The sequence below is a fragment of the Caretta caretta genome, chromosome 1, assembly GCF_965140235.1.
Source record: "Caretta caretta isolate rCarCar2 chromosome 1, rCarCar1.hap1, whole genome shotgun sequence".
In the NCBI taxonomy this organism is placed as follows: domain Eukaryota; kingdom Metazoa; phylum Chordata; order Testudines; family Cheloniidae; genus Caretta; species Caretta caretta.
Genome location: NC_134206.1, coordinates 148,697,274 through 148,717,252, shown reverse-complemented (window position 1 = coordinate 148,717,252; position 19,979 = coordinate 148,697,274). Strand labels below are relative to the sequence as shown.

At 41.7% G+C, this 19,979-nt stretch overlaps 1 protein-coding gene across 14 annotated transcripts in view; it reads left to right on the top strand.

Annotated features, from left to right (window-relative positions):
• The window catches only part of DMD (dystrophin), a 2,122,534-nt gene that overhangs the window by 1,959,299 nt on the left and 143,256 nt on the right, over positions 1-19,979 (top strand). For all 14 annotated transcript variants that reach the window (XM_075132091.1, XM_048863664.2, XM_048863629.2 and 11 more), the window contains one exon: positions 12,376-12,436. In XM_075132091.1, the coding sequence (XP_074988192.1) occupies positions 12,376-12,436 (61 nt within the window). The remainder of the gene's footprint in view (positions 1-12,375; positions 12,437-19,979) is intronic.

Genomic DNA, 19,979 nt, shown 5'->3' with positions numbered 1-19,979 from the left:
AAATCTCATATTTAGTTATCCTTTGGATAGAGTCCAGAGTTCCTTGTTTCCTCACGCTCTGTTGTTTTAAATTTCAGGTTCTGAAAGATCTTTTCTTCATTATTTATTGCCATTTCTGCATTACAAAGATGGCAGTTAATAAATTGTAGAACTAAATACTTTCCTAGTCACTTTCCATTGCATAGAGATTTTGCTCTACTGTAAATTATTTGCAATTGACGAAAAACACCTTTTCAATTTACAGTTTTGGCATTAATAGCCTGAACAGGCAACCATTAAATTCACCATCAAACTCCCATGGATTTTCAAAAATGACAAATCAGACCCTATTTCATTTGACTACTTTGTTGCCAGTCTTAAAGATGAGACTATGGACTGCATTGGATCTGGACACCAAGTTATTATTCTTCAGTTCTAGAGGCTGCATATGTTACTTCAGCCTGTGCTGATCTTGAGAATTTAAGATTTGACAGAATAAATCAAACTGGTTTTAGATTTTAATTGGTGCATGGATTGTCTCTTTTGTGTATTTCTACAGCACCCAGCAAAACAGGTGTTCAGCCCCATAATACACACATAGTCAATTGTTTAGCTTGTGTCAGGGCCAGGCTGTGGGTAGCCTGTGTGCATGGGTCACTTATGAAGTTGCGATCAGGAGTTGAGTAACAGAGTTAGGGTCGAGCCAGGTGCGGAGTTGCAGATAGGAGGCAAGTAGCAGAGTCAGGGCTGAGCTGGAGTTAGGAGCCAGAGTCTGGGGTTCACAGCAAGGCAAGATCTGGAGGGAGTCTGCTCAGAATGCTCCCTCATGGCTTCCTCATTTATACACCAGCATGTGTCAGTCATTAGGCTGTCAGAAGGCCACCACTCAGGTCTTGCTGGGCAATACTTCCTGCAGTGTCTGGCTTCACAGAGTCTCCCTTCAGGTGACAAATTTTTTCTGCCCCCATGCAAGTGGTGGGAAGGGCTAGTTGTCCAAGTACATGCCTAGGATCTTGGACAGGACCATACTCAGGGCTATGCTACTATTTTAGTGCACTAGCTCTATTGGTATGTCTACCAAGCTGGAAGTTACACCTCCAATCATAGGCAATGACTATGACTTTTATTTTTCCTGGTGGGTGCTCAACCCCTGCTCCACCCTGAGGCCCTGCCCCCACTCTTCCTCTCCCCTTGAAGGCCCCAGCCCTGCCCCTCTCGGAGACCCTGCCATCGATCCACTTCTTGGGCCTGCTCTGCCCTCTGCCCTGAGGCCCCACCCTCACTGTGCCTCTTCCAGCCCCACTCCCCCCTCCCCGCCCCGCCACTCTCCCCTCTCCCCCGAGCGCCTCCAGCCAGCCACCGAACAGCTGATCACCAGCCCCACTGAACAGCTGTGGCTGGTGGGTGTTGAGCACCCTCTATTTTTTTTCTGTGGGTGCTTGAGCCCTAGAATCATAGAATCATAGAATATTAGGGTTGGAAGAGACCTCAGGAGGTCATCTAGTCCAACCCCCTGCTCAAAGCAGGACCAATCCCCAATTAAATCATCCCAGCCAGGGCTTTGTCAAGCCTGACCTTAAAAACTTCTAAGGAAGGAGATTCTACCACCTCCCTAGGTAACGCATTCCAGTGTTTCACCACCCTCCTAGTGAAAAAGTTTTTCCTAATATCCAACCTAAACCTCCCCCACTGCAACTTGAGACCATTACTCCTTGTCCTGTCCTCTTCTACCACTGAGAATAGTCTAGAACCATCCTCTCTGGAACCACCTCTCAGGTAGTTGAAAGCAGCTATCAAATCCCCCCTCATTCTTCTCTTCTGCAGACTAAACAATCCCAGTTCCCTCAGCCTCTCCTCATAAGTCATGTGTTCCAGACCCCTAATCATTTTTGTTGCCCTTCGCTGGACTCTCTCCAATTTATCCACATCCTTCTTGTAGTGTGGGGCCCAAAACTGGACACAGTACTCCAGATGAGGCCTCACCAATGTCAAATAGAGGGGGACGATCACGTCCCTCGATCTGCTCGCTATGCCCCTACTTGTACATCCCAAAATGCCATTGGCCTTCTTGGCAACAAGAGCACACTGCTGACTCATATCCAGCTTCTCGTCCACTGTCACCCCTAGGTCCTTTTCCGCAGAACTGCTGCCTAGCCATTCGGTCCCTAGTCTGTAGCGGTGCATTGGGTTCTTCCGTCCTAAGTGCAGGACCCTGAACTTATCCTTGTTGAACCTCATCAGATTTCTTTTGGCCCAATCCTCCAATTTGTCTAGGTCCCTCTGTATACTATCCCTGCCCTCCAGCATATCTACCACTCCTCCTAGTTTAGTATCATCCGCAAATTTGCTGAGAGTGCAATCCACACCATCCTCCAGATCATTTATGAAGATATTGAACAAAACCGGCCCCAGGACTGACCCTTGGGGTACTCCACTTGACACCGGCTGCCAACTAGACATGGAGCCATTGATCACTACCCGTTGAGCCCGACAATCTAGCCAACTTTCTACCCACCTTATAGTGCATTCATCCAGCCCATACTTCTTTAACTTGCTGACAAGAATACTGTGGGAGACCGTGTCAAAAGCTTTGCTAAAGTCAAGAAACAATACATCCACTGCTTTCCCTTCATCCACAGAACCAGTAATCTCATCATAGAAGGCGATTAGATTAGTCAGGCATGACCTTCCCTTGGTGAATCCATGCTGACTGTTCCTGATCACTTTCCTCTCATGTAAGTGCTTCAGGATTGATTCCTTGAGGACCTGCTCCATGATTTTTCTGGGGACTGAGGTGAGGCTGACTGGCCTGTAGTTCCCAGGATACTCTTTCTTCCCTTTTTTAAAGATTGGCATTACATTAGCCTTTTTCCAGTCATCCGGGACTTCCCCGTTCGCCACGAGTTTTCAAAGATAATGGCCAATGGCTCTGCAATCACAGCCGCCAGTTCCTTTAGCACTCTCGGATGCAACTCATCCGGCCCCATGGACTTGTGCATGTCCAGCTTTTCTAAATAGTCCCTAACCACCTCTTTCTCCACAGAGGGCTGGCCATCTACTCCCCATGCTGTGATGCCCAGCGCAGCAGTCTGGGAGCTGACCTTGTTAGTGAAGGCAGAGGCAAAAAAAGCATTGAGTACATTAGCTTTTTCCACATCCTCTGTCACTAGGTTGCCTCCCTCATTCAGTAAGGGGCCCACACTTTCCTTGGCTTTCTTCTTGTTGCCAACGTACCTGAAGAAACCCTTCTTGTTACTCTTGACATCTCTTGCTAGCTGCAGCTCCAGGTGCGATTTGACCCTCCTGATTTCATTCCTACATGCCCAAGCAATATTTTTATACTCTTCCCTGGTCATATGTCCAACCTTCCACTTCTTGTAAGCTTCTCTTTTATGTTTAAGATCCACTAGGATTTCACCGTTAAGCCAAGCTGGTCGCCTGCCATATTTACTATTCTTTCGACACATCGGGATGGCTTGTCCCTGTAACCTCAACAGGGATTCCTTGAAATACAGCCAGCTCTCCTGGACTCCTTTCCCCTTCATGTCAGTCCCCCAGGGGATCCTACCCATCCGTTCCCTGAGGGAGTCGAAGTCTGCTTTCCTGAAGTCCAGGGTCCATATCCTGCTGCTTACCTATCTTCGCTGTGTCAGGATCCTGAACTCAACCAACTCATGGTCACTGCCTCCCAATTTCCCATCCACTTTTGCTAGAGCACCCACAGAGTCAATGCCCATGCCTCCAGTTCCAAGTATAGGTATGCTTTTTAAAATCTAGATACAACATTCCCCTCTTTGGGTATCTTTGAATTGAGCCACACAAAGCTACGTACTGAATTTATACAGAGGTGTAAAGTGTATGGAGGTAGAGAGAAGCAAAAGCCACCATCCCCAACCTGCAACCAGAGTTTAAATCTACAGTGCAGCGTACAGTGGAAGATTTCAGTCTCCTGGGCTGCCAGCCCTGCACCTTTCAAGGAGAGTCAAGCGCACTTAAAGGAAGAAAAGAGACTTAAAAAAGAAATGCAAATAATCTTTATTGGATGTTTTGCTCCTCAGCTCTTGCCATTGTTACTATCATCATTAAGGGAGGAATGACTTTGCAGTAGCAGTGGGCAGCAATTTAAGTTCAAGACCTGCTTAATGAGTGAAGCATGTTAAAAGTTAGAGGGAATTATATTAAATACACATGGGCCACATCTACACTAGCACTTTTTTGTAAAATGTCTTATCATTGCACTACCACCAGTGCAGGTTTTAAACACCATGTCCCCTAGACCTGCTCTGCTGTGCAAGATTAGATGATCTATGATGGTTAAAGAGTCTACATTAGCACCCTTACCATTGCTGCCACCAGTGGTTGTGAAATAATTGGAAATTTTTAAGAAAAATGTTCATGTAGATAGCTCAGGTGTTTTGTCAGGAAATTGATACTACTGTATTCTGTGGTTCAAGAGGCATCATGCATCTAATGATCAGTCCTGCTGGGCTGCTGCTTTTTAATATTCCCTTATATTTTCTTCTCTCAAAGATGTTGACTGCAATAGAGCTGTGCATAGCATATCGATAAATTTGATTCATCATGAATTAGAATTCTGATTAGTTGCTAGATCCCCCACCTGCAAATTATCATATAAAAATGGTCAAATTCAACTCTCTGGCCAAAATCAAAAATTTCAGTTAGTTCTTCACTAACAGAAGTTGCTTATTTCCCCTATTTTTTACTACAATAATAACTTTTGGTGGTGAAAAAAGTCTTCCATTAAAAAACTTACGGTGAGAATGAACAATATTTCAATGAAAAATGTTTTTCTCCTATTTCATTGAATTTAATTTTCACACATCTCTACAATGCAGTGTACAGTGTTATTTAAAAGCAGTTTGTTGTTGGTGGAATGATCTCATGCATTTCATAGCAGCATTATTCATAGTTTAATATGTTTTAATCTTTGATGATGTTTCTCCAATATTGAGTGTGTCACAGCGATCCATGATGTTTTCTTAACTCTTAGATGAGTATAAGCTTCATACAGAGTCATTATTTATTAACTACTTCTGTGCTGCCTACAGGGCCAGATTACAGGGGGGAGGGATAGCTCAGTGGTTTGAGCATTGGCCTGCTAAACCCAGGGTTGTGAGTTCAATCCTTGAGGGGGCCATTTGGGATCTGGGGCAAAAATTGGGGATTGGTCCTGCTTTGAGGAGGGGGTTGGACTAGATGACATCCTGAGGTCCCTTCCAACCCTGGTATTCTATGATTTCTGAGGCAAACTTTCCCTGCTGCTGCCCTGTGTATCTGATATGTCCTTATTGAAGCACCTCTGGAAGATTCAGACTTCAAGATTCAAACATTTCTAGTGCACCGCAGTGAAGCAGTTAAACAGTGTGACAGAGTTGTCATGAGCTATAAATTGTGCTCAGTTAAAACATATTCTTTATGTTCTGAAATGCCTGGTGTGTAAAGCAGTGAGGCTATTCTCTTTATGTCAGAACTCATTCTGTTCTGTTTGGCTCTATAAGGCTTGAAATGTTTATCTAAGATTTATTTTTCTAATAGTCCATTTTATTCTCTCTGCACAGAAGCCACAATTTGTTCAATGTGACAGAAACCAGTTTTAGAGATTTTCTCTTTCAAAGTCTTGAGTGCAGCCAACATTGATGATTAGACTTGTCAGCAGTACACAAACGTAGTTGGCTACATAAAACTGACCGATATCTACAGTATCAGTCTACCTGGTACAATACCCTTTTCAAGCAGGTGCAAGTATTTCGTTGTGGCTCTATGGAACAGTAACGTCCAAGCAAATGAGCCTGGGATCGATTTTATGCTTTGTGGTGATCTCTGGAACCTTCTGAATGACTTCACAGTATGCTGTTCACCATCTGTAATGATGCTAAGGAACATGTTATCTATTTAGTAGCTGTATAATGTTTCTCACCAGTGACGCCCGGCAACCATTATGTTTCAAGTTGGTCATAAAGATTTCAGCAGTTATTGCAGACCTGGGAGGCCTCATTTATAATTCCTGTGGAGCGACTCTCTGTTGTGCTGCCCCTCTTCACATGTTCAGATCTTTATGGCTAATCAGCCCATCTTCCAAAGTTTGAGAAGCAGTCTTAAAGCATTTTACTCTACTTGCGATCGCAGACAGCACTGCAGTGCAGACAGAGAAGCAGTGTGTAATTTAACTGTTGAAGAATCCAAATTGGAATTTAACTGCTTAGCTCACTTCAATTCCTGAGAACCCACCCACATATGCTGGCTTAAATCAGATTCCAACCTAGCTCAGCTAGTTGAGCTAGACCCCATGGTGGGCAATTTTTATGCAAGTTAGGTTTTGATTGATGTTTTTCTCCTTCTAACTTTTAAATCTTTCAACCAATATATTCTGACATCAGTTTCTAGGTTATACAGTGAGCCATTATGCCTCTATGCAACACAACATCAGTGTTCCACGTCGTAATTTACTGTAATAACAAATATGCATAAGATAGAAATAGGCCCTCTGTAAATGAGTAAAATAATATTATACATGTATACACTACCTTTCATTGAGAAGGATCCTAAAGAACTTCCCAAATTACACATACCCCCACACACACACTCAGATAAGCAGCTCTTTCTAGAGTGAAGATGGCCGTCAGCCAGCCAGCATATAGCCTGCTTTAACTGACTGGGGACTGCTGTAACTTACCTCGCCCTTAGGAAAGTACTAGGAGATCTTTAATGTCTGTGTAAAACAACCATATCTTGTTTATTATGATACCTTAAAGTAAATACAATGGTACTCAATTTATCTATTTTGAAAGACTCAGCTCTACACATATGTAAACCTGTGATTCTAGGTATTTCCAGACTTGAGGATTAGACCACTAAGCCATCACTATCTGCCTTCATAAGGAATGACAAATACAATACCTCAACAAAAGGTTAAACCATTAGTAAAAGAAGTATTATACATTGCGGGGGGTGAGGGGGAGTAAACAGATTCTAAAATGTGTATTTGGTTAAAAATAAAAATAATAATGCACAAAAGAACAACAGAAGTCAGCAAAGTCAAAGTATCATAGGTAGAGGCCCCGCCTGAAGTCATTCTCTAATGCTTAATTTAGGCACATCATTAAATACCTTGCTAAACTGGAGCTAGAGTGACCAATCTGTAAATATTGCAGGGGTTTTTTTATGGTTATGAACACGTGTATGAGCTCAGATCCAAACCTCACAAAGCTGTAATTCACTCATATGAAACCGCTAACAAACAGCAATGAGCAGGTCACAGAGTAGATTGTAATTTTTTTGATGGCAACCACACTGTTCAATGCTTCAGTTTCACTTCCCTCCCCTGAGTTATCTGAGATACTGAGGATTTTCTCTATACTTACAATTGAAAACATATCCGTGTCACTGTGTGAAAACGGTGAGTGAATGTTAACATTTTAATAATGACCATTGGAAGTAGTTTTTGATAGAAATTGTATTAAATTGATTTTAGCCAAGACTATCTCTTTGAATATTTTGGTGGATAGGTGCAATAAACGACCATTTACGTTTGATAGTTTTAAATGTATTGTATACATGATTCCCATAATGATATAGCTAAATTAAATATTTATTAGATTATTTTTGAATTTCATCTATCAACACAGCTAAAATGACACCAGCATCCTATTTAAATATCCGGTCAAACCCCTGCATAGATTAAAATACTGTTGAACTGTGGAGCACAGAGATCCAACATGCTGCTGCTTCATTTTGCATTGTGAAAAGACATAAATACCAACTTACATGAACATGGTCTGTGAAATTTAGCCTCAGTTCAATGATAGTGCACACATTAAATTTAATATGTTAGCACATCAAAGGGAGAAAAAAAACTCTGAAAATAGATAACCATTAAACGATTACTAATGCATAGCAATGCTAATGGAGTGCAAGGAGATTTAAATCCATTTTTTAAAAAGACACTTTTTGCTACGCTATTTTATTTCAGTAGTCAACATTGCAGGTGGCTGGTTCATATAGCAATGGATTCTTACACTATGCAAAGCTAAAACTATAAGGCACTTTTGAACTACACTGCAAATAGGGAAATGTCTGTTTCTTGAGTATAACACACAGGGAAGCTATGGTGTCATACAAAAACGTTTTTCAGAAAGTCTTCTTTGATAGACTACTAAAATGATGTTACCAGCAATTAAAGATATATGTCTATTACTTACACTGGCTTTGTAATGGATGACAAACCTCTACTGGTACCAGGAGATAAGAAACAGCTCTTCTTAGCTGCTAGTTTTGTGCCAGAAATGAGAAGATTATTCTCAGAGCACAGTTGTAAAAGGTACCACATATTTTGTCAACTCAAATTTATGCAAGACTAGAATCATCCAGGACAGCAGAAACTGTATAACAGACAACCTCACAACAGTCTCTTAAAGGAACACTAAATCCAATTATGCAGAACATCACAGAATTGTTTATTTCTAAAGCATTTAGTTCCACTGAAAGAAGAATATTTGTGCTTGTTTTTTTTTAAATGGATCAAAAACACTTTTGTGTATAAGATTCTGGGATAATAAGTTATGCCTGGAAAACTGTTGCCCAGATGAATTCAGGAGTGAAGGAGAAGTACACCTTCCAGAATAATTACAGCAACCCATCCTATCCTTTAGATATTCCATAAATAAATAACACTTTCTTTGATTTTAAGATGGGAACTGTAGCTGAGGTGTTCTCACTATGAAAGCTAAGGTTTGATTTGGGTTTTTTGGGGAAAGGGCCTTTTTGCCCTCTAATGCAGTTCGGGGAATTGAATGGGTAGGGCTTTTTAATTATAAATACATATTATTCCCTACAAAGTAAATCACATACTCAAATTATTGTAGGTTTTTTTCAGGAGGAATGGAGAAGAGGATGTGGTTGTTCTGTTGTTTTTTATTCTTCAGAATATCTGGTTCCATAATCCAAATGTTTTTAAAGCCAGTTTGTAGTTGAAATTGTCTGTTATAGATACATGTGGAAGGGGGATGGCATTCTTCCTAGTTCTTAATTTCAGATAACACATAGCATTTGGAGGTTTTCTGCATCCAAGCATATAGTGGAGTGAGTTTATCATGACAGAAGTTAAGATGTAGATATTATTGGGAATGTGGGAAGATGGTGAATGTCAGCTATGTTAGTTTTTGTTGGTTTTATTTATTTATTTATTTATATTACCATATTACCCTAAGAGCCCTAGTTATGGAGTAGGACTCATTGTGCTAGGCACTATACAAATACTGAACAAAAAGACTATCCCTGCCCCCAAAGAGTTTAAAATCTAAGTAATATATTACAGTACTTAACTCTGTGTGTGTATTTATATGTATAAAATATATGCACCATCTTTATTCTGTCCCTTTGCATATATGTATTATGATAGAGTTTTCAAATATATGACCACGTGCTATGTTCTGCAGAACCCATCTGAGGGTCAGATTCTGCATCCCTTACTCACATTGAATAATACCTTATTCCATGATTAGTGCTCTTCAAATCAATTGAACTGCTCCTGCAGCAAAGTGCTACTCCATGTGAGTGAGAATGGCAAGAATCTGGCCTTCAGTGTGCAGGATAGAGAGTAGTCAGGGAAATAAAACAGCTGTTCAATATTTCTTTTTAACCTCACCATTCAGTGTTCAGCTCAGTTTCTCATTTGCAGTACTCCATCCACTCCCAGCACTAGATGAGCATTTATATAAAGTGTGTGTCTATGTCTAATTGGCCAAACTGTTTGAGTATGTAGAGTAAGTAGACAGTGCCCAGAACCCTTTCTTCATACGTATAAGGTGTCCATAATTTTGCTGCAGATGATCTGGCTGTTGGCCTCAGAAAGGAGTGTATTGATGAAGCTGTACTTTTCCATTACCCTGGTTTTCTATCACCCTCCAGTCCACCTACAATGTCGCTGCCAGACTCCTCTTCCTTGCCACTCCTGCTCCATCATCACCTTCTTTGAGTCCCTTTACTGGCTTCTCATTTTCATCCAAAAGTATCTTAAACTGTTTGTCGTCTGCTCCAACCCATATCTCATTTTGGTTGCATGTTACTCTCCTTTTTAGACTCTCATAAGTGCTTCTATGTATCTCCCATGCTGCCCTTACATCTGATTTTTTCTTCCTGATATTGTTTGCCATGCAACTTCCCTGACCTCCTTCAAATCCCTCCTCAAAATGTATTTATATATCAGCAGTCCCACAAACAATGATCAACTAGTTCCCTATAAACTATTTAAAAATGTGTTGCATATCTTCTCTCCAACTCCTTTGCTCATGTTATCTTTTTACTTGAATTTCTGAGGTGCAATGAGATGTATTCAAAGTAGGTGGTGTATTTTCTTTATTCAGCTGATGGACTTTTGTGCATAGGTGAAGTGTGGATACATTTGTTCCTTTATTCATTCGGGCTGTGATTTGACTTTGTTTTAATATCTGTTAAAACACCTAGACCCTGGGATATGCATTTTTTAAGTAGATCAATCTAAATGACTATATATAGAATACCGAGCCAAGGTGGGTGAGGTAATATCTTTTACTGGACTGACTTCTGTTGGTGACACAGACAAGCTTTTGAGCTACACAGAGCTTTTCTTCAGGTCTGAGAAAGGTACATAGCGTATGTCTACACACAATTAAAAACCCACAGCTGGCCCATGCCAGCTCACTCGGGCTCATGGGGCTCAGGCTAAGGAGCTATTTAACTGCGGTGTAGATGTTTGGGCTTGGGGTAGCCTGGGGTTTGGGCTTGGGGAAACCTGGGCTCTAGTACCCTGTGAGGTGGGAGAATTTCCAGAGCTCGGGCTGCAGCCCAAGCTAGAACGTCTACATTGCAATTAATGGTCCCTTAACACGAGCCCCATGAGCCCAAGTCAGCTAGCACGGGCCAGCTGCAGGTGTCTAATTGCAAGGTAGGCATACCCTCAGAGTGTCAGAGCTAAATACAAGTTGGAACAGATGGTTTAGCATAAATAGCTAACACCTATTGTAAGAGATGAATCAAAGTGAAGGGGCCTGGTCACACCTCTGCAGTCATAGCACTGAAAGGGGGAAGGGTTAGTGGGTTACAAATTATTGTAATAAGACTTAGATACAGTGTCTTTATTAAAACTGTGATTTTTAGATTCTAGTGAAGTTATGAATTTTAGCTCCTAGGCTTATCTCTGGAAGGTGTTTGGCAGGTTTCCTTTGAGGATGAGGACTGAAGTGTCAGATATAGCGTGAATGCTTTGTGAAAAGTGTTCACCTGCAGGTGATATGGTGGTTTTGTCTTTTATCCTTTTTCTGTGTGTGTTCATTTGGGACATTGTGATTGTCTGTTTTCACCCATAGTTGCTGGAGCATTTCGTGCACTGGATGAGGTACACCACATGTTGTGAAAGGTGTGTTGTGAGAGTATTGATCTTCATAGCAGTGGAGATATGTCTGCAGGTTTTGCACCTATTATTATGGCAGGATGTGGTACAACTTGAAGCCGGTGGATCCTGGTTTGAAGGGAGCTTGCTTCTGATGATGAACTTGAAAAGATCATAAACTCTAAGTACTAAAGAAGATCTTTCAGAATATGGCTCAGATCATCAGCAAGCAAGAATTTCCATCATTTGAAAATATGTCCTACCCATATTCCTTTTTCATAGAAAACATTATTTACAACATATTTTCACTATACTCTAAATTGATGTTGGTACTTAATGCTGTGAGAGTCTAGACTGAGAAAACTGCTATTATCTAGTGCCATTCGCTGATGGGTTTAACGCTTTTTTGATGTGATCATGCCGACATCTTCTGCACTGCTTGCCATTTTTGAAAGACAATAAAACACATGAACATTTAATAATGTAGGAAATAAAAATGAAATAGGTCTCTATTTAAAACAAATAATCAGGAGAATATCATCTTACTGGGCTCCTAAATGTCTTTACTTGACATAAAATGTAAACCAGGGTGTAATTTTGTTCCTAGAAGGATGAGAACAGTTGATCAAATAAGAGGTGAAATTGAAGAAAAAACAACAGAAAGCATTACCAAGAGGTGCCCCGTAAAAGAACTCACCAGAAAGACGGATAGGTGCTTGTTCAGCTCCTTATCTCTTTGTTAAGTTTAGTAATCAAAGAGGTTTTTGCATTTATCTTTGCAGCTGAATGAGTTCAATTTCACTCAGATTAGGACAGAAATTTCAGAACAGCAGGTTAATCCTTCCTGCCTTCATGGGTAACTGAGCAAACAGACCCATATCAGTGTCTCCAAGTGTAAAATTGTAATTCCAGAGATTAATGTTGTCTTTTCTGTTTGCTTTGAACTTGACCTCCATGTCTCTTATTTTATCTATATATTTATTTATTTATTTATTTATATTTGTTAACAGCTTCTGTCCAGGGTCCCTGGGAGAGGGCAATCTCACCAAACAAAGTGCCCTACTATATCAAGTAAGTATAAATAATATCGATTATGGCTATTTAATAGTCTCATATGTGTGATAGTTACCGTATATACTCATTCATAAGCCAAATTTTTTTAGTAAAAAAGGGAAGCATCAGAGAAGGGTGTCGGCTTATGAACGGGTATAGAGCAGGAGAAGTGGGACACAGTCCCTCCCCCGAACAGAGGGTGCAGGCAGCACAGGCAGCAGAGCCAGAAGGGAAGAGGCGGGGCCAGAGTCTCTCCACTTCTGGCCACGCTGCTCTCCCCCCAGCCTCCGAAGCAGCTGCAGCTCCAGGGTTGGCAGGCTGCAGCCGCGCCGCCTGGCCTGCTGGAACATGCTGCGGCCGCGCCACCCAGTCTGGCCCGCCGGAGCAGGCTGCGGCTGCGCTGCCAGCCTGCTGGAGCAACTCCGGCCAGGCCAGAGACATCCTCCCCTGGCCTTCCCCAGATAAGGTGGGAAGGGATGGGATGGGGAGAGTGTGGGGGTCCTGGGCTAGGGGTAGGGTCATGTGGGGGGTAGTCACAGCGATTACTCCCCTGATCCCCATTCCCCCCCTCCCCCACAAAAAAAATGTCCCCACCAGTAGCTGTCCCGGCCCGTCAAGGTAAGCAGCTGGCTCGCCGGGACACTTTGTTTACTTAGGTTTACCTCCGTGCCTGTGGACGCTCGAGGTAAACAAACCATCTCAGCCCGCCAGTGGCTTATCCTGATGGCCTGGGAGCCAAAGTTTGCTGACCCCTGAATTATAGGGTCAATTTATGAATGGGTCATAAAAATTTTCCATTTTTACTTATCTATCTTGGGGAGGTTGACTTATAAATGAACCGGCTTATCATCGAGTATATTCAGTAATTATTTCTTTAATCTGTCCTGATACAATTCTTGTGTTGTTTCAATGGGAAGGACAAAAGTATGAAATATGCAATAAAATATCAAATATCAAAAATATCAAAAAAAATAAAAAATAAAACATGCTGGTGCTCTGGGGAGCTTCCTTTAAAAAAAAAAAAAAACAATGGATAGTTGTTGAGTTATGATAAAGCAGAGTACCTTTCATGTCATTGCAGCAGTCATCTGAAAACTCTAGTAAAGCTGTGGACCACATGGTTCATACTTGATTCCTTTATATTTGTTCCTTTCTCCATCAACAGTGAGAACAGGAGGTTTTGCACTACCACAAGCCAATCAGAATTTTCGTGAATGATTTGATGTTGAAAGCAGCCACGTATAGTGCAATTGAGAAATCTGCAGTTTTAGCATCATTGTCCTTTTTCTTTAACTGACCTTTTTAAAACTATCAATTGTGAACACCTTTAGCAACATTGTTTGACAGAATCTGTTGTTGAAGGACAACAAGGGAGAAATTAATATTAGGCACAGAATAACAAACTAAGAGGAAACTTTAAAAACCCAGGAGGAGCTCACTTTTTCATGCCTCGGGTTATCCCACTACACAACAAAAATAAGGGCAAATAAATTACTCCTCCATGCTCTAGTTTTTCCATGTTTTTAACATGTGCTGTGAGCTGTTTATTCACTACAGCCTGAAAAAAAAAATGCTGCAGTACACAGGATGAAGTTATTGTGTTAACAGAGCCTGCAGTGCAAATGACTAAAACTTAAGTGTCTGTATTTGGGTTACAGTGATCCATGATACACTGCACCATCTGTTACAATAATGAATGCCCTCTACAACAGACAGAATCTAAATTCTTCAGTATGGCCACCTGATTGCTATGGCACTCTAGTCCTGAATTTTGTAGCAAAATGTAATTTCTGTGGCAGCTTCAAAATTGAGGGTTTATTGAATTAAATGTAAAAATGAGTAACAGTCAGAACTAGAGTATTCCCGAGTATTATTTATTTTTATATTAAATTAGTTTGCTGCTGCCCCAAATTTTAAATTTGCTGCAGACATTTATATTGGCAACGAATAATTAAATTGAATGGGGAAAGCTAGAAGTTTTGACACGTGAGTCGGGGTCTTTTGTGAGAGGGAGTTTGGGGTTTTGGCACCCCTGTCACAGCTGAGGCACTGGGGAAAGGGATACATCTCCTTTTCCCTCCCCCTTGAGGTGACTTGACATTTTGGTTAGAGAAGCTTGAATTCCTAATATCTGACCACAGCAATTCTTTACAGCAGCCAAGAGCCCACTCCACCCCTCAATCACTATATCTGCCACTACTTCCAACAGCAGTAGATGTACACACTAGCTGAATGTTAATGCTAAAATGATCAATAGCAAAATAAACATTTTATTTTGTCCTTCTTAGTTTTCAGAGTCAGTGCCCCATTACAGCTATTGTTTCAGGCCATTCGCAGACTCAGGAAAAACATACTTCAGTTGTTTCCATTTGGTTCACCCGGGGAAGGTTATCTTCCCAACCATAAAGGCGAGTAACATAACTTCTATAATGAAAGCTTACATTCTGTGGCATGCTGTACAGGAGCACCCAATAGCTGACCTAGCGATCTAAGACAGATAGCTGAGGTATTTGTTAGTCCTAGTTACTTCCCTGTTCCACCTGTTCCCTGCTCCAGCTTTAAGACTACTCCACTGATTTAAATGTTTCCCTTTCCTTTCTTCCCCTCATTTAGCATTTCATATTTGCCATCGCAAAGCTGCCTGTTATTCTTAGCTTTTTCAACCTTTAAACAATGTTTATTTAGCCATTACTTTTTTCATCTTGCTTATCTTTAATTGTTACAAGAGTTGTCATAAAGGTGTAACAGGAGGATAAGTATCATGCCTGGCCCTTTTCTTAATATTTATGTAATTTTCCTTTCCATCTTCAACATAGAATACACACATAAGAGCATCCTTTGCTAACTGAATTTGCTGCATATGTTACTGGTTTTGTGTTTTATCAATTTCCCTCTTGATATTTAGCTGTTTTAATTCATCAGTTTCACATTTGCAACGTCACAGCATTTGATGAGTCCATAAACCAGGCAGTACTTAATACTAAATCCTCAGCGATAACATTCCAGACTTCTTAGTGTTAGGTCACTCCAAGCCCTTTGAAATTGATAGTTAAAACTTCATTTTTATACAGTTGATTAGTCTGTAGCAACCAGCCACCACTAAAGTTCCTGAAGTACTGTAACATTTTTAATATTTCCTCTCCCTTGGGCCTTATTCCTGCCAGCGTCTCTTTTACCTTATTTCAGTACAGCTTTCATTGCTACTGAAAATATAATCACCAACAATGTACAACCTGTTAACGACTGCTTTTCCTACTCTATGCCATTTTGTAGTTTCTTGGCCTATTGTCAACCTCATGAAAATTGCAATATAATGGCCTTTTACCAGCTGCTGCATTCTGTTAGGATTTCTTTCACTTTTTTATGTGGTTTGTCCCATATGGATAGGCCAAACTGAGCCACAGTTAACACTCACCTTGCCTGCTTCCCTAATGAGTTGAGAAATCATATTTCTGTATTCCAGGCTATCAAAGGTACCTTGGATTCTAAAGTAGCAAATGGATTTTCCTCACTGCGTGCTGAATACCTGGCTGTATGATGGGCTATCAAGGAAAAAAAAATACGTCTGCACGTTGCTATGTGAAATCTTTCTCAACTACACTACATCTAACCCCCTTTTTTTCCATCGGCAGTCTTTTTCTTGTTATGCTGATGGCCTTCCTGTTCTTCCTGTCAACCAAAAAAGTTACTGTGAAACCCTTAAGTACTCCCGAGATCGCATCTTATTTTATACTGTATAATTTACAAGTAATCCCATTTTTCCTATGGCTAATACAGGCTTTAAAGGTTTACATTAGTTCAGAGATGGGGAAAAGAAACATGTAAGTAGACTGCTGTTTTGCCAGGCCTCTTCTCTAAGTCCCTGACCCTGCAATTGATCCGCTTGGGCAGATCTATGAGCCCTGATGGCAAAATCAAAATGGCTTAGTGTACGTGCCGGGCCTTCCTGCATAGAGGCAGCTGTGGGATTGAAGGCTGCCACTAATAGGAAGCACCATTTCCAGAAAAAAACGGGTTTATATAATATACCAGAAAAGTCTGGTGAGTGAGAGGCCTCAGACAGTTAAGACACAGTGACTCTTTAAAAATGTTTTAGATTTTTATTTAAATCTCTTACTTTAGCTTTTAGTAAGCAAAAAAGTGATCACCAAACATAAGAAATATAAATAGCAAATAAAAAAATACAAAGCAAGAAGCCTATTAAAATGTATGTACATGTACATATGAAATGAGTGCAGAGAAAAATGTCTTAAATTCTAAGAACAGAATATGAAGAGAAAAAGAAGGTAAGAGGAGGAAGCCCACATGTGGAAAGGACATATTGAGGTGGTAAGGTTAAAATCATGTTACCCTTTTCTTGAACTGTTTATTATGCCATAAATGAAGGTTTTTCATACCCAAAGGCAGAAGGAAAAACAGCCACATGAGCTGTATATGCATAATGGAAAACTTCAGGTGTAGTTCTGTAGCATTCATTTGCTTTCCATATTTAATGAATGATGTGCTGTTTTTAAATTTAATTTTCTTTGTGGTAGTAATAATGCACATTTTCACATTAATTTCTCCTTATAGCTGTTTCTTAAAGTTATCAATGAAAGGGGTAAGCATACTGCACCAAATACTTTAATGTGGTCATTTAGGGTTAAATCTTTTATTCTTCTTTGAGTGCTGTCCCTGTGGGTGCTCCACTTCAGGGGTCAGTGTGTCCTGGTGCTGTCAATCAGAGATTTATGGTAGCAGTGTCCACATGGGTCGCACGTGAGCAGTAGGGACTTAGTCCTGAGCATCTCCTCAGGCAACATGCAAGGGTGCTGGAACAATTTGTATAGTGGGGATGCTGAGAGCCATTGAACCAAACTGTAAACCCTGTATATGATGGAAACCACTTCAAGCCAAGGGGTGCTGCAGCACTCCCCCGTGCCTCTAGATCCAGCACCTGTGGCAACATGCCTCCACCTCCAGCACCAACATCGTAGTTGGCACCAGTAGAGAAAGCAAAATTGGTACCAACCAATTAGGAGTCACCAATTATTCTGCTCTGTTAGCAAAATATGATTGATAACTATGGGAAGTTGAGCTCTTACACTGAAGAGCTTCCAGAGGAGAAACAAGCACAATTCAAGGCCATTCCAAACGAGTACCAATTTGTCGCTCTCACGGCCCTCCAAGCAACCTTGGATGTAGCCGACATGGCAGCCAGAACCATGGCCAGGGCCTTAGTGATGCGCTGGGCATCCTGGTTGCAATCCTCGGGCATTCCCAGAGAACTCAAAACCAAGGTCGAAGACCTGCCATTTGATCAAGAGAAACTGTTCTCAACCAAGACGGATGAGGTGCTCCATTCCATGAAGGATTCTCGAGCCACCCTCCGCACTTTGGGGATCTATGCTCCACTGGCGAAGAGAAGACAATACCAACCTTATCAGAGAGCCAGAGATTCCTCTTCCAGCCGACAACAACAACAGCAGCAATACGAGAACCAATGACAACACCAATGATTGCAGCAACGGAGAGCACCTCAATCTCAATCATGGACTTCTCAATTGGCTCCACCCAAGCCACAATTTTGCTGTTTTGGTTGAGCGTCTGGACAACCTCTCTCACCAGACAGTGCTTTCACACGATCCCTTCCCATGCTTTGGTCACTGCCTTCACCAGTTCTACCACATTTGGGCATCAATAACCACAGACCAATGGGCGTTAGAGATCGTACGATCGTGATATACCATCCCCTTTACCTCCCAGCCACCTCCCCTATCCCTCTCCCTGTCCCTCTTCAGGGACCCTTCTCAAGAAGTCAATCATCTTCTACAACTAGGTGCCGTGGAACGAGTACCTTCTCAATACAGGGGGAAGGGGTTTTACTCCCACTACTCCTTGACCCAGAAGAAGAATGAGGGATGGAGACCTGTCTTGGATCTTAGGAAACTCAACAAGTTTGTACACACTCAAAAGTTCAAGATGGTGTGCATGATACTTCCAGCGCTGCAAAAGGGGGACTGTTTTTCAGCCCTCGACCTCCAAGATGCTTATTTTCATATTACCATACATCTCGCTCATAGGAAATTCCTGTGATTCACAGTATGACATGAACACTTCCAGTACAGAGTACTACCATTCCGCCTATCCACGGCACCAAGAGTTTTCTCCCAAATCCTAGTGATCGTAGCAGCACATCTACGTGAACAGGGAATAATGATCTTTCCCTTACCTGGACAATTGCCTTCTCAAAGGCCCTACTCAACACACAGTCCAGACGATAATCACACTATTCAGGGATCTAAGACTACAGATAAATGAACAAAAATCCACTCTAATCCCTGCCTAACAACTGGTCTTCATCGGAGCACACCTCCATGCCATAGAAACCAAGGCATCCCTGCCCCTGAACAGATTCACAACTCTGACAAACCGTATCTCAGAGGTGAGAGTCAGCCCCCAAATACCAGCTCATACTGTCCTGCAGCTGCTAGGACAAATGGCATCCACAACGTTCGTGGTACAACATGCAAGACTATGTATGTGCTGCCTAAAGGGCTGGTTGAGCTCGGTTTACATACCCAGTAAGCACAGCCTGCACAAATGATTTACTGTACCACCTCATCTCCTGGACACTCTATACTGGTGGACAAGACCAGGAAATGTGTGCATCGGCATCCTGTTCCAACAGGAACCCCCCTCAGTAGTGATCACGACAGACACTTCGCTGATAGGTTGGCACACCCACATACATCAGCACACAGTTCAAGAAAATGGTCTCTCGCAAAGACTCAGCTATACATCAGTCTACTAGAGCTACATGCAGTCCACAATGCCTGCTAACACTTCCTACCTCACATAAAGAAAAAATCCATTCGTATCATGACCGACAGCACTGCCTGCATGTTTTACATCAACTGCCAAGGAGGCGCTCGATCACACTTGTTATGCACTGAAGCCATGAAACTGTGGAACTAGTACAAACACCACAACATAAACATTTTGATCTCCGACTTTCCTTGCTTTCATAACGTGGACACTCTAGGCAGGTACTTCTCTCGAGACCACAAATGGGAAATTAATGGGGCAGTCCTGCTATCTATATTCTGCCAGTGGGGCACTCCCCTCATTGACTTGTTTGCATCTCCAATGAACCACAGATGTGCAATGTTCTGTTCGAGAGCAGGAATGGGACCCCAGTCACTGGGGGACGCCTTTTTCATCACATGGGATGCACAATTCATATATGCTTTCCCACCGATTCCTCTGATATCACACATGATACATACACAAGATACAAACAGATAAGGCCAAAGTTATCCTCATAGTCCCAACATGGCCCGCATAAGCATGATACCCCTACCTGATGTGCATGACAATACGCTCCCCTTGTCATCTGGACCTACTGTCTCAGAACACTCTTCACCCGAATCCAGAGAAACTTCACCTACAAGCATGGCTCCTGCATAATTTCATCATAGGAAACTAGCCTGCTCGGAACAAGTTAAACAACTATTACTAAACAGCAGGAAGGTGACCATGCATAATACCTTCAAAAATGGAAGAGATTCTCCTCCTGGTG